Source organism: Poeciliopsis prolifica, unplaced genomic scaffold (genome assembly GCF_027474105.1).
Source record: "Poeciliopsis prolifica strain line A6 unplaced genomic scaffold, Auburn_PproV2 SCAFFOLD092, whole genome shotgun sequence".
In the NCBI taxonomy this organism is placed as follows: domain Eukaryota; kingdom Metazoa; phylum Chordata; class Actinopteri; order Cyprinodontiformes; family Poeciliidae; genus Poeciliopsis; species Poeciliopsis prolifica.
Window position 1 is genome coordinate 813,958 of NW_026562467.1, and position 11,077 is coordinate 825,034.

Below are 11,077 nucleotides of genomic sequence, written 5' to 3' on the forward strand. Positions count from 1 at the left end.
AATCAAAGAATAAATAGTTCCAAGAAATAATTTTCTATTTTTTATTAAGGTGGTAGTGGTGGGCAAAAGCATGTGTTGTTTATTCAAACAAGTTTTTACAAAATATCGAGTTTCACACCTAAAACTAGACAAATGGAAAAATACTATTAAAAATAAAGAACAGTATGAAGTTAAAGAAGTTACATCAGAAAGCTAATTTCTCATAATTATTTATTACCAAATTAGACTAGAAACTGTTAGTTATTAATTGCTATTGTTGGTGTATGCAAGCACAAACGCAATTCCTCGAGCTGACGCCAGGGGGCGGTGGGAGTCTCAGCGGCGGAGAGACGCAGGAAGAGGAAGAAGCTGCATAACAACACAGCGGACTCTCAGGTGAGCTGAAGCCCAGGCGGGACGCGGCTTCTGGCCGGGCTGACGGCCGCTGGCCGGGCTGACGGCGGCTCTGGCCGGGCTGACGGCGGCTCTGGCCGGGCTGACCGCGGCTCTGGCCGGGCTGACGGCGGCTCTGGCCGGGCTGACGGCGGCTCTGGCCGGGCTGACGGCGGCTCTGGCCGGGCTGACCGCGGCTCTGGCCGGGCTGACCGCGGCTCTGGCCGGGCTGACCGCAGCTTCTCTCACTTTTCTCGGTGTTTCCCCGTAAATCCGCCACTAGTTTGACTCTTTTAACCAAACACTGAATATCCGGAGCCTCAGGAGACAGTTGGCGCTGAACAGGTGAAATCAGGCTGGTGTTAAAGGGCCAGTACACTCTTTATTATTCTAGAGATGCAGTTAAATCCACTGTGGTAATAAATCAGAAACAGTTTGACTTACGGGTTCATTACACATTAGTCCTTTGCATCAATGTCAGATGACTCTGGGCTTTTTATGGTTTATCTGAGCTGCTGTTGCATTAGTAGAAAGCAGAACTGTAAGGATCTTTAAAAACACTTTTGGGGAAAACTAGGATTTATTGACATTGTCTTTTTTAAATCACATAAATCAAATTAGGCTGAAGTATATCCATAAAAAGCCAGAATATCTGGCTGGTCAAGAAGCTCCTGCCTTCATTCTTGGCAGATTGTTAAACCTGGTTGTTTCTCAGCTCAGGTCCTGCAGGTTTGCAAACAATAATTTAACTTTGACTGTTTCTGAAAACATCAATAAGTCTAAACAGTTCATGTCCAGGATATGTGGGGTCTGCAGAGATGTTTGCTGCCCTTTTCCTGACCCTTGACTTGCACTCTGGACCGGTCTGGTTCTGAAGATGATGCAAGTGAGACTTTTGAAATCCATTACTGCAGCTGCATGCTGTCACTCCTTCCACCCTGGAGATAAATGATCATTCACAGGCCCAGATCAAAGAGTAAATAAAACCCATATCAAGTTATTATTTTTGCCAATAAGCTTTTTAAATTGGTTCTTAGGGCTGCCATCTTTATATGGATGTGCAAAGTGTGATATTTTTGTGTAAATGTATTTCATTTAGCAATATTTAGCCTGAAACCGTCTCAGTGCTGCCCTCTGTGGGTCAAACAGTGGCTGCTGCAGTAGCATTAGTCCCATTAACCAGGTGGTTCAGATTGGTGATGTCACTCGGCCCAAGTTCAGGTACAAAGCCCTCAGACACACGCCCCTGCTGGCGAGTCAGGAGGTGGAATAGTGAGCGCGTCCAGCATTGACCGCCAGCGTTTCTCCTCTCTGCACATCTGTGATTTATATGCAGTGTGGACACGGAGGGGAACAGGTTTGGCCGACTGCGAGAGACTGACAGCAGCTGAGGAAGAGCTGAAGGCAGCAGACTCAGTCAGGACGGTTTCTGCAGGGCGGCTGGTGCTTCACGTCTCAAAAGTCTCTAATCACAGAGAAAAACGTTGCTGCATTTTCACTAGTTGCTGTAAAAGATGGTTTATTGCTAATCGCTTTTTTTGAAAGAAGTCAATTTATTGTTAGTTGCTGTTTTCAAAAGAGTTGCTATATCTGTTGCTAGTTGTTTTTGGAAGAAGCTGCTATGTTTTTTATAGTTGCTTTTTTTTAAAACATCACTTTGTCGTTTGTTGCCTTATAAAGTAAAAGTCTCTAAATTTGTTTCCAGACGCTTTTTTGAAAAAAAAAAAGTCGATAAAGGGCCTGAAAAGTTGCTAAATGTAGCAAAAAGTTCAATTGGCAACAACGTTTTCCCTCATTTTGAGCAAATCCCCCTCCACCCCCCCCTGCTTGGCCACGCCCCTCAGCGCCTCTTGGCTCCGCCCACTTGGAATATCAGAAATGTTTGGATGCAGATTCATTTTCCTGATTCTGAATGTTTTCATTTAGGACGGTCCCAGAGATGAGCCTCCTGCGGTTGCCGTGGCGAAGGCGTTTCCATCATGGCCGCCTCCTGCTCCTGTCCTCCCGGCGGTCCAGGCGGTTCGGCTCGGACGGTCGGATCAGCCGCAGCCTCCAGGAGAGCTACAAGGTGCTGCAGCTGCCCGCCGAGGGCCGCAGCAGCCCCGCGGAGGTGAGGGCCGCCTACCTGCGCCTCGCCAAGCTCTACCACCCGGACAGCGGCGAGCCCACCGCCGACGCCGGGCTGTTCGCTCGGATCGAGGAGGCGTACCGGGCCGTCCTGGCCCATCAGAGTAAGACCCGACGGCCGGACGGAGCAACGGAGGACGACGACAAGGACAAAACCCGAGGAGCCGCTCTGCAGCACCGACACTACCTGAGCTACGAGGGCGTGGGCTCGGGAACCCCCAGCCAGCGGGAGCGGCAGTACCGGCAGGTCCGTGTGGACCGGGCCGCCGAGCAGGTCCTCACCTACCGCCAGAGGGAGCACGAGCGCGCGGCGGCGGCGGACGGGGCGCTGGCGGAGCGGGACGCCCGTCAGCGCAGCCGCAAGATCAAGATCACGCAGGCGGTGGAGCGGCTGGTGGAGGACCTGATCCAGGAGTCCATGGCCCGCGGAGACTTCCGGAACCTGAGCGGCGCCGGAAGCCGCTCAACAAGTTCCAGCACAACCCTACGCTGACCCATGACCCACAACCTCAACCGCATCCTCATCGACAACGGCTACCAGCCGCCCTGGGTGGTGACGCAGCGCGACATCCGCGAGGGCGCCGCCCGGGTCCGGAGCCGACTGCTGGAGGGCCGGGCGCGGCTCGGCGACCCCGTGACCCCGGCCGAGCAGCGCCACTGGGAGCGGCTCTGTGGCGACGTGGAGGAGGAGCTGGCGAAGCTCAACAAGATGGTGGACGACTACAACCTGATGGTCCCCATGCTGGGCATGCAGATGGTCCACTTCAGCCTGACCGGGAGGTGGCGCGGGCCCAAAGGCTTGCCGAGCAACAGAGGGCGGAGCTTCTGCAGGTCCGGCAGGAAGAGAGGAACGGCGGAAGGAGGGAGAAGAAGAGAGCTAACTCTGCAGGCAGGACTCCAGCTCAGAGGCGAGGGCTGCTGGCCTGGATGCAGAGTCTGCTTGGATACTAAACCCGCATAGCAACGGGCAAAAGTCTCCAACCAGCCGCCGCTTTATTCACCTTTAAAAAACTAAAACAAGAGAGAAAACAAAAAATCATTTTACCATCAACCAGGATGTTTGTATTGTTCCTGTATGGAAAACTCTTACTGAGTTAATGTGATGATCATTAATGTGATGATCATTCATGTGATGATCATTCATGTGATGGTCATTCATTTGATCCGTTCTGATGCTGCGTTGCACAGACAAACGTAGTCTCTCTGGTACGTCTGGTGCCAGAGAGACTGAGCGACTCTCAGGTAGCAAACGTTGGGTTGTCAGCAGCTTTGTTTCCATCCGAGGAACTTAGAGCAAACTTTTAAAGTTTAGAGTTGCAACAAAGAACAAAAAGTGAATTAGCCGCGTTTCCACCGACTGGTTTAGAGTGAATCAACTCGTCACTTCGTCGCATGTTGACGTCACGCTTGGCTGAAGCAAACAGGAAGTAGAGGTTGCTAAATAACATAAACTACACATTTTAAAATAAAATGGATAGAATCTGGAGGCATGTTTTGTGCCTCTGGTAAGGCACAGATGAACCACTGGTGGGTTTGTACCTCTCCAGAGGAAACGGTCCCGATCTTCAGCGTGGTTTTCCTCTACTTCCTGTTTATTTCAGCCATGTGAAACATCAACAGCTGAATAAGTGACACTTTTCATAGCCTGGTTGATTCGCTCCAGACCAGTAGATGGAAACTTGCAGAATTCCCTTTTATGTTTCTCTGCAGCTTTTTAAAAGTTCACTCATAATTTGAGTGAAACTTGTAAACGTAGCGAATGAGGTGAGAAGAAACCAGATGGAAAAAAACAGAGCAAACACTAATGTTTGGTTGCTATGAGACATTAAAGATTATTTATTTAAAATCTCCCGAGTATCTCACTTTTTGACATACATTGTCAAACATGGTGGTGGCACCATCATGCTGAGGGCCTGTTTTACTGTCCGGTGGCGGCAGGGTGGCTGTGTTAGCAGATAAACCTCAGATGATCCTCCAGGCCTGGAGAATCGTCGCCGGTTTACTCCGGCAGCGGCTGCACGGCCGCAGGGTTGCAGAGGACCACCGGGCCTTGGGCCCCCCGCTGCAGCGCCTCGGCCACGGCCCTGGGCGGCCCCGCCACGGTACTCCAGTCGTGGGCGATGTACTGGTGGTACGGGTCCTGGGAGCTCTCCAGCTTCCTGGAGCGGATGTAGCTCAGCATGATGCCGAAGGTGAAGAAGCTGAAGAGGCCGACCACCAGCAGTATGAACATCAGCTCCCCCGGCTGATTGCGGCCGCTGGCGGAGGCCGCCGCTTGCTGCAAAGCATCATGGGTAGTGTGGTTCCCGGGCGGCTGGAGGCCGCTGCTGTTGAGGCAGTGCTGCAGGACGGAGAGCAGGAGAGACTGCAGCTCGGTGCTGTTGAAGCGGAGCATCACTGCCCTCTGCTGGCCACTCGGTGCACTGCAAGCTGAACGGAAACAAAACCTACTGAAGCTGTTTTTATGTTTATTTTATATACAGTTCACATTTAAATTATGCATATATATATTTATACATTTTATATTTATATTTGCTATATTTGCTTTGGATGTTTAGCTTGATGAGAAATATTTTACCCTTGAAAACCAATAAAGTATATTTTGATTCTGTTCTAGAAATATTTTGGTTTTATTTGCACATAAATAGCAAAATATTATATAAATATTAATCTTATCAGTTTCATTTCTAGAAAAGTAAAATGTTTATATGTTTCCATAAGTTTTCTCTTGCAATAGAAAACTTATGGAAACATATAAACAATAATGATATGCAGGAATTTCGAATATTTAAAGCATTTTAAACATTTCCAAACGTATTTGGGTTTCACTGGAGGATGAATCTGATCATATTAATTTAGAAAAGCCTTCATGAGAATAAACTTAACTCCTGAAATAATCCAACTTCAATGTGACTTTATATTTAGCTTTTATGTCAGCAAAATACATCTTTTTATCTTTAAAAACCCTCATAATGAAGAATATTTAACATTAATCAGACCTCACAGGACTTTATCTATCCAACAAACTTCAGGTTTTAATCCTGGACTTCTTTATCTGATCTTTTCAGAGCCAGTTTGTCTGATTTGAAGGATGATCAGATCCATTGTAAAGCCTCGGTTTGACCTACCTGGTGCAGCTGAGCTTCAGGAACATCTCCAGCTCTGCGGCAGGAAGCAGCTCTGCGGCAGGAAGCAGCTCTGCTCTGAACCCTGCCGTCCGTCGAGGTCACGCTCCACCTGGAGGCCACACGTCAACACGTCTAATGAAACCAGAGGTCGCAGGGAAAGGTTAACGGATCCCTGCGGAGGCTCCTACAGCCGCTCGGGAGAAGAACCACGGGTCAGGCCGGTTGGTTCTGGTGGATCTGCGTGAGTCTGGATCAGAAAGCTAAGGTTCTGTTCCGTGCAGTGGTTCTGTTTGGCTCTTACTGGTCTGACTGGGTCGGTGTGACACTGATCTGCTGCCAGAGAACAAAGCTGCTCTCAGACTGAAAACCTGCAGAGATTAAGTTACAGCAGATCCACCTCCAAACGTCCTCTGAGTGTCGGCTGAAATATTCAGATTATTCATGGAGCTGCTTCTTTTTTTAAACGTCATCTTCCACTGATGTAAACATGAATCTGTTCGGTGAGTCTTCCTTCGTGGTGGCAGATTCTGGTAAAGTTCTGGTCCAGTTCTCGGTTCTGCACTTTGTCTTTCCAAGGAGACAAACTTTAAATTCTCCAGGTTTTCTGAACGTTTCCTCTCCAAAGATGACCTTGGCTTGACCTCCAGAAAGCCCAGAGAGCCACTGAGGAAGATCCATTTGAAACGCTACAGGAAGGCCTGATGCTTGCAAAGGGAAATAGAAAAGGTCCAGTTGATCAAACATTTCTGACGGATGTTAAATAAAAACCTGATTCATGAGGTTCAGTTATACTGCTGAGGCACGGCGGTGGCAGCATCATGGGCTGAGGAGTGGGCCAAAATCACACACTCAAAAAATGTTAATTGAATCACTAAAAATGATGCATTTTCTCATCTGATCAACAATAAACTGAGCATGAACTATTTAATTTTTTTTCTTTGTAGTAAACGGGATGCGTTTACCCAAAAATTCAAAGGTTTAGCGAGTATGCTTTCCTAAATGACAGGCTAATTTTTTAATCGTCTTTTCTGAGCAATAAAAACTGGATCAATGTCAGACTTAGTTTAAAAACACTTCCTGTTTTTAGTCAAAACAAATATAGCTGCAACATCATGAACTTTAGTATAAATCAATGGATGTGTGCCCATCTATTAAAATTAACTTGTGTTTAATAACCTGGAGGAAAAATGATGAAAAGGAAAATTTAATGGAAGAAACAGAACAAAAAACGAGCAAGAAGAAAACAGGAGGAACTGACAAAGTGACTGGAACATAAATCTACTGGGATCATAATTACTGGATGCAACAGACGAGAATAAATGAACCAACTGAAATCAAAACAGATCAGGAACAATTAAATAAACTCAAGATGGAAGAAAATGATCAAAATAAAATCAAAGTCCAACAGAGAAGAGACAGGAAGACATGCAGTGAGACACCTGGAAATAAATCTAACATACAATATCGATAAATATCGGTTATCTGTAGTCATATCGGATATTAATATCGGCACAAGTTTTCACATCAGTTCAGATGAGATGATGAACTCCTGAGGTAAATCTGTCATCCGTCTCTCTGGATGTTGATCCACTTCTTAAAACTGATATGAGTAACATTTATGAAAAATATGTTTTTACATATTTATCAAACCTGTTACCATTACATTTTGTTGTGAGAGAAACAATCTGTGAAAAGATCCATCTGCTGTCTGAAAAGATGCTCTGCTCCCCAAAACAACCAGTCAGAGCCAGGAGGCGGGGCTTAGCGCTGTCAATCATCCTCACAAACATATTTTTATGAGCGTTCCTTGCTGCAGCTCCAGCTGAGCGTGCTAACGCTCCCTGGCGTTACTCCGCCTCCACGCCGTCACAGTGATCCTTGGACTCCAGCAGTCTGGAAACATCAGAAGAGAGGTGTGAGAATCAGCAGGCGGGAAACAGAGAAACAGGAAGTGGAGACTCACGATCCCTCCGCTTCCAGCGCTTTCTTCGCCTCTCGCGCTTCGTGTTCGTCCCAGATCTTCTTGTAGCAGTAGACCATGACCAGGATGAGCCACAGCTGCAGAACCACGATCAGGACGTACATCACGATCTCAGAGATCACCGCCGTCAGCTCCCGGTTGGCTGCAGGAAACCAGCCAATCACGCGTCAGAATGCTGGACAGGCCCGCCCCCCCCCAGAGCCTGCTCACCTGTGGCCACCACGGTGAGCTCCACCTCCTTCTCCACCACCACGTTCTCGGGCTGCAGCGGCAGGAAGAGGGTGCGGCGGAAGGTGCAGCGGTACGTCCCGCTGTCGTTGAAGGTGACGTTCTGGATGAAAACGGCGCCGATCTGGACGTCGTCGTTCAGCGTTCCCTGCCACTGCAGCCGGTCACTGAAGTCTTCATGGAGCACGTTTGCGTTGGGGTGTTTATAGTGGAAGATCTGGTGGAAGGACGACAACGTAGGGATGAATCAGCTGATGGAGCCACTGGATTATTAATTGAAAATGTTTTGCTGTTAAAATGTCTCAGAACCCCCTGACCCACTCATTACCAGAAACACTCCCACTCACCAGACAAGCCATGGAAATGAGGATAAATGAAAGTAACTCAAGTGTAATTTACCTCATTTTAAATTATATAACTGATAAAATAAACTATATTTTATTGAGGTTTAAACAGTATCACATTAATCTCTGGAGCGTTTTAATTCCCTTTTAGGTAAAAAATGTTTAATGGTTGTGAAATAATAAAATAATCTGATAAAGTTTCAATTCAAAGTTGCTGTTTTGTCTGTTGAATGATTTGTTTTGACAAATAATATTATGGCTAAAAAAAGACAAAGATACATATAATCATGTTGTCTCTGCTCTGATTGGCTGATCAGGCCCTTCTGTCACCTCCTCCCAGACACACAGGCTGCTCATGACCTTCATTTTGTTTCTTTGATTTTTCATTATTATTTGAAAGCAGTTTCTGATTTCCTGATAGTTGGGACTCACAGGTGTAAACTCGTGGTCCTCGGGCCGTTTGAAGTGCCAGTCCACCGTGGCTCGGGCCGACACTTCCTCTCTTTTCTTACAGGAAATGCAGCCGAGCAGGAATCCTTCTCCCGCCACGGCTTCGGTCATGGAGTCCACCTCCGCACAGCCTGCATGGCTCCAGGGCACTGCAGCGGAGAGCCGACCAGTAGACACAAACATTATCGATCAGTCTGGGATCAGATGTTAAGAAATGAAACCAGAAATGTTTTGTGCTTTTCATCTTTGAAGGAAGAAATATGGAAATCTCTTCCTCTGAGGAACTTTGTCTTCATCAATTCAATGATTTTGGTGCTTTTTTGTTGCCGTCCAGGAATTCAGACATGGATTCTGATCTGAGACCCAATCAGGATTTAAGTTTTAAAGTAACAATTTGAGCTGCAGATGTTTCTGTTGATTCTGATTCTTCTTCTTCTGTTCTTTAGTTCATCATCTCTCTGGACGCATCGTTTCCATTTGGACAGTTTCTCCCTCTGGCTCTGGATGCTGGGCAGCTGGGATGTTTCCAGTTGCTATATTGTGTAACAGAATATTGTTTTTCCAACAGAGCAGGTGATTAGCATCTCAGAAGCTCAAAGGACACCTGAACTTTGACCCCAAGTCCCAGAGGCTTCATGGATGCAGAGGGGAGAAGGAAAGAGTTCAAAGTTCAACCAAACAGCCTGACAGATTTAAAGAGCAGCAGCAAAAGCAAAGGAGGCGGATTAGCACAGCTAGCTAGCAACTGATGATGTCATCCAGGACTTGTTACTGTCAAATATCAGATATTGAGCTGTTAGCATGTCATGATATTCATGAGATTGTTAATACCAGTCTTCAGTCAGAGGCCTCTTCAGAAACGCTGCAAGACTGACTGCTACTGCACTCGACTACTTGAAGGTACTTGGAGGATCTGAATCACAAAAACATTTCACTGATTCACCTGCAGGAGTTTTGAACTGAACTGAATATAAATGTTTTTTTATTATTTCCTTTGGTTTTAAGCTGACTTGGTTTCAGTCATTTCTCATTTTGTGGTTCTTTGAGCTACTTCAACCAGCATGAACCCGATTCGAGTCCCTTCTGGTTGGTTCTGGCTGTAAGCTCACTGCATTTTCATGCTGGACTCACCAAGCAGGCTGAAGGCCACTAAAAACGTCCAGCAGCTCATCGTTCTGCAGGGGAAATATTCAGACAGCTGCAGAAAGAAAATGCCAGACATTCCCAGATCCAGGAAAGTTCCTGCAGAGCAGAGTTACTCTGGACTCCGGACCGGAACCATGCTCCTCCTGCAGGTCGCTCCACACTAATCCATCAGAACTTCAGAAATGAATCATCAGACATTCAGAGCCTCTGAGGTTTTACGTAAGCTGTCCCTGTGCTGTCTCGTCTGACTTTAAGGCGGCTAAATTTAGAGTGAGAATCCGCGCCGGGCGTGTTGGGAGGCAGCAGAAACCTGAGATGATGAGATGACCGCCGTGGCAATGTGACCGTCCACGCTGAGCTACACAGAGACGCTTTGGAGGCTTTCCTTCAGGAAAAAGATCTTTTGAGCTTAAAATCTGTTTCTTCTTCTTTTCTGACGTCCTTCGTGTAAAATGACCTCACGGTGTTTTGTTAAACAAATATGTGAAGAGCAAGAAAACACTGAGGTGAAAGTAAATATTGCCCTGTGCAGCAGGAGGGGTCATGTTGTCTGTAAATACAGATCACGTCCTGCAGGTCAGAGGTCATGGCTCAGGCTGGACGGGATTCAGTGTTTGGATCAGGGACGTCCCAGCAGGACAAACACTCTCCTGTCAGCAGTTTGGTTTCATTTATTTTGTGTTTTTACAGATTTTAATCTTTGGTGTTTTCATCAGAAAATAAAGAAAAATTATTGATTTGATTTTCGTTCTGAAATACAAACTTTTTTTTGTTTGATGTCAGAAACAAATTTTCTGCTTTTCATAATAAAAGTCATAAAAATAACATTTACTGAAAACTGAAGCAGTTTTTGTCAACAGGCATCTGATCGCTGTGACTGTAGGAGGCGCTGTTTTCAGTCTGGGCAACTCAAAGCTGTCGTTTCTCACATCTTTTCACCACAAAAACATCTGAAACATTCATGACTGGGATGAAATGTGGAAAGGTTTCCCAGCTGTTTGTCTGATAGAAGCAGAACTCAACTCTCTGCTGAAAGACGTCATGATTTATGGCTTCAGATATTGTTGACTTGCAAACAGAAAGTGCAGCAAAGCAGGTTTCACCATCCAGTCTGCAGAGGGAGCAGCGATGTGCTGCACACTGAAGGTAGAAGTGGATCAAATGAAGCTGGATCTCCAACTTCCGGAAGGAAATTAAAAATGTTTCTTCAAATTGTGCTCATCAGATCTCCTCTATACAAAAAGCTTCATTTTTAATTATTTTTACATTTAATAATCCACAGATCTGAGTGAATCTGTGTG

At 46.3% G+C, this 11,077-nt stretch overlaps 2 protein-coding genes and 1 pseudogene across 2 annotated transcripts; 1 reads left to right on the plus strand and 2 right to left on the minus strand.

Moving 5' to 3' along the window:
* Positions 1-314: 314 nt before the first annotated feature.
* On the plus strand, positions 315-4,347 carry LOC129353498 (dnaJ homolog subfamily C member 28-like; annotated as a pseudogene).
* On the minus strand, positions 4,336-5,967 carry LOC129353499 (potassium voltage-gated channel subfamily E member 1-like). Its single transcript, XM_055022847.1, has 2 exons — positions 5,628-5,967; positions 4,336-4,929 (listed from the first exon to the last, which is right to left on the minus strand). The coding sequence occupies exon 2, from the start codon at positions 4,892-4,894 to the stop codon at positions 4,499-4,501; it is 396 nt and encodes a 131-aa protein (XP_054878822.1). The 5' UTR covers positions 4,895-4,929; positions 5,628-5,967; the 3' UTR covers positions 4,336-4,498.
* An 848-nt stretch (positions 5,968-6,815) lies between these two features.
* LOC129353497 (sodium channel subunit beta-1-like) lies at positions 6,816-9,988 on the minus strand. The gene is made up of 5 exons (XM_055022845.1): positions 9,762-9,988; positions 8,613-8,779; positions 7,819-8,053; positions 7,591-7,750; positions 6,816-7,520 (listed from the first exon to the last, which is right to left on the minus strand). The coding sequence occupies exons 1-5, from the start codon at positions 9,850-9,852 to the stop codon at positions 7,475-7,477; spliced, it is 699 nt and encodes a 232-aa protein (XP_054878820.1). The 5' UTR covers positions 9,853-9,988; the 3' UTR covers positions 6,816-7,474.
* Positions 9,989-11,077: the final 1,089 nt, after the last annotated feature.

Excerpts from the sequence above, each read along its gene's own strand:
- LOC129353499 (XM_055022847.1), bottom strand. The coding sequence starts at position 4,894 with ATGCTCCGCTTCAACAGCACCGAGCTGCAGTCTCTCCTGCTCTCCGTC.
- LOC129353497 (XM_055022845.1), bottom strand. The coding sequence starts at position 9,852 with ATGTCTGGCATTTTCTTTCTGCAGCTGTCTGAATATTTCCCCTGCAGA. Across the intron at positions 8,780-9,761 it reads AGTGGCCTTCAGCCTGCTTG|TGCCCTGGAGCCATGCAGGC; the intron begins GTGAGTCCAGCA and ends TCTCCGCTGCAG. Across the intron at positions 8,054-8,612 it reads AGGACCACGAGTTTACACCT|ATCTTCCACTATAAACACCC; the intron begins GTGAGTCCCAAC and ends TCCTTCCACCAG.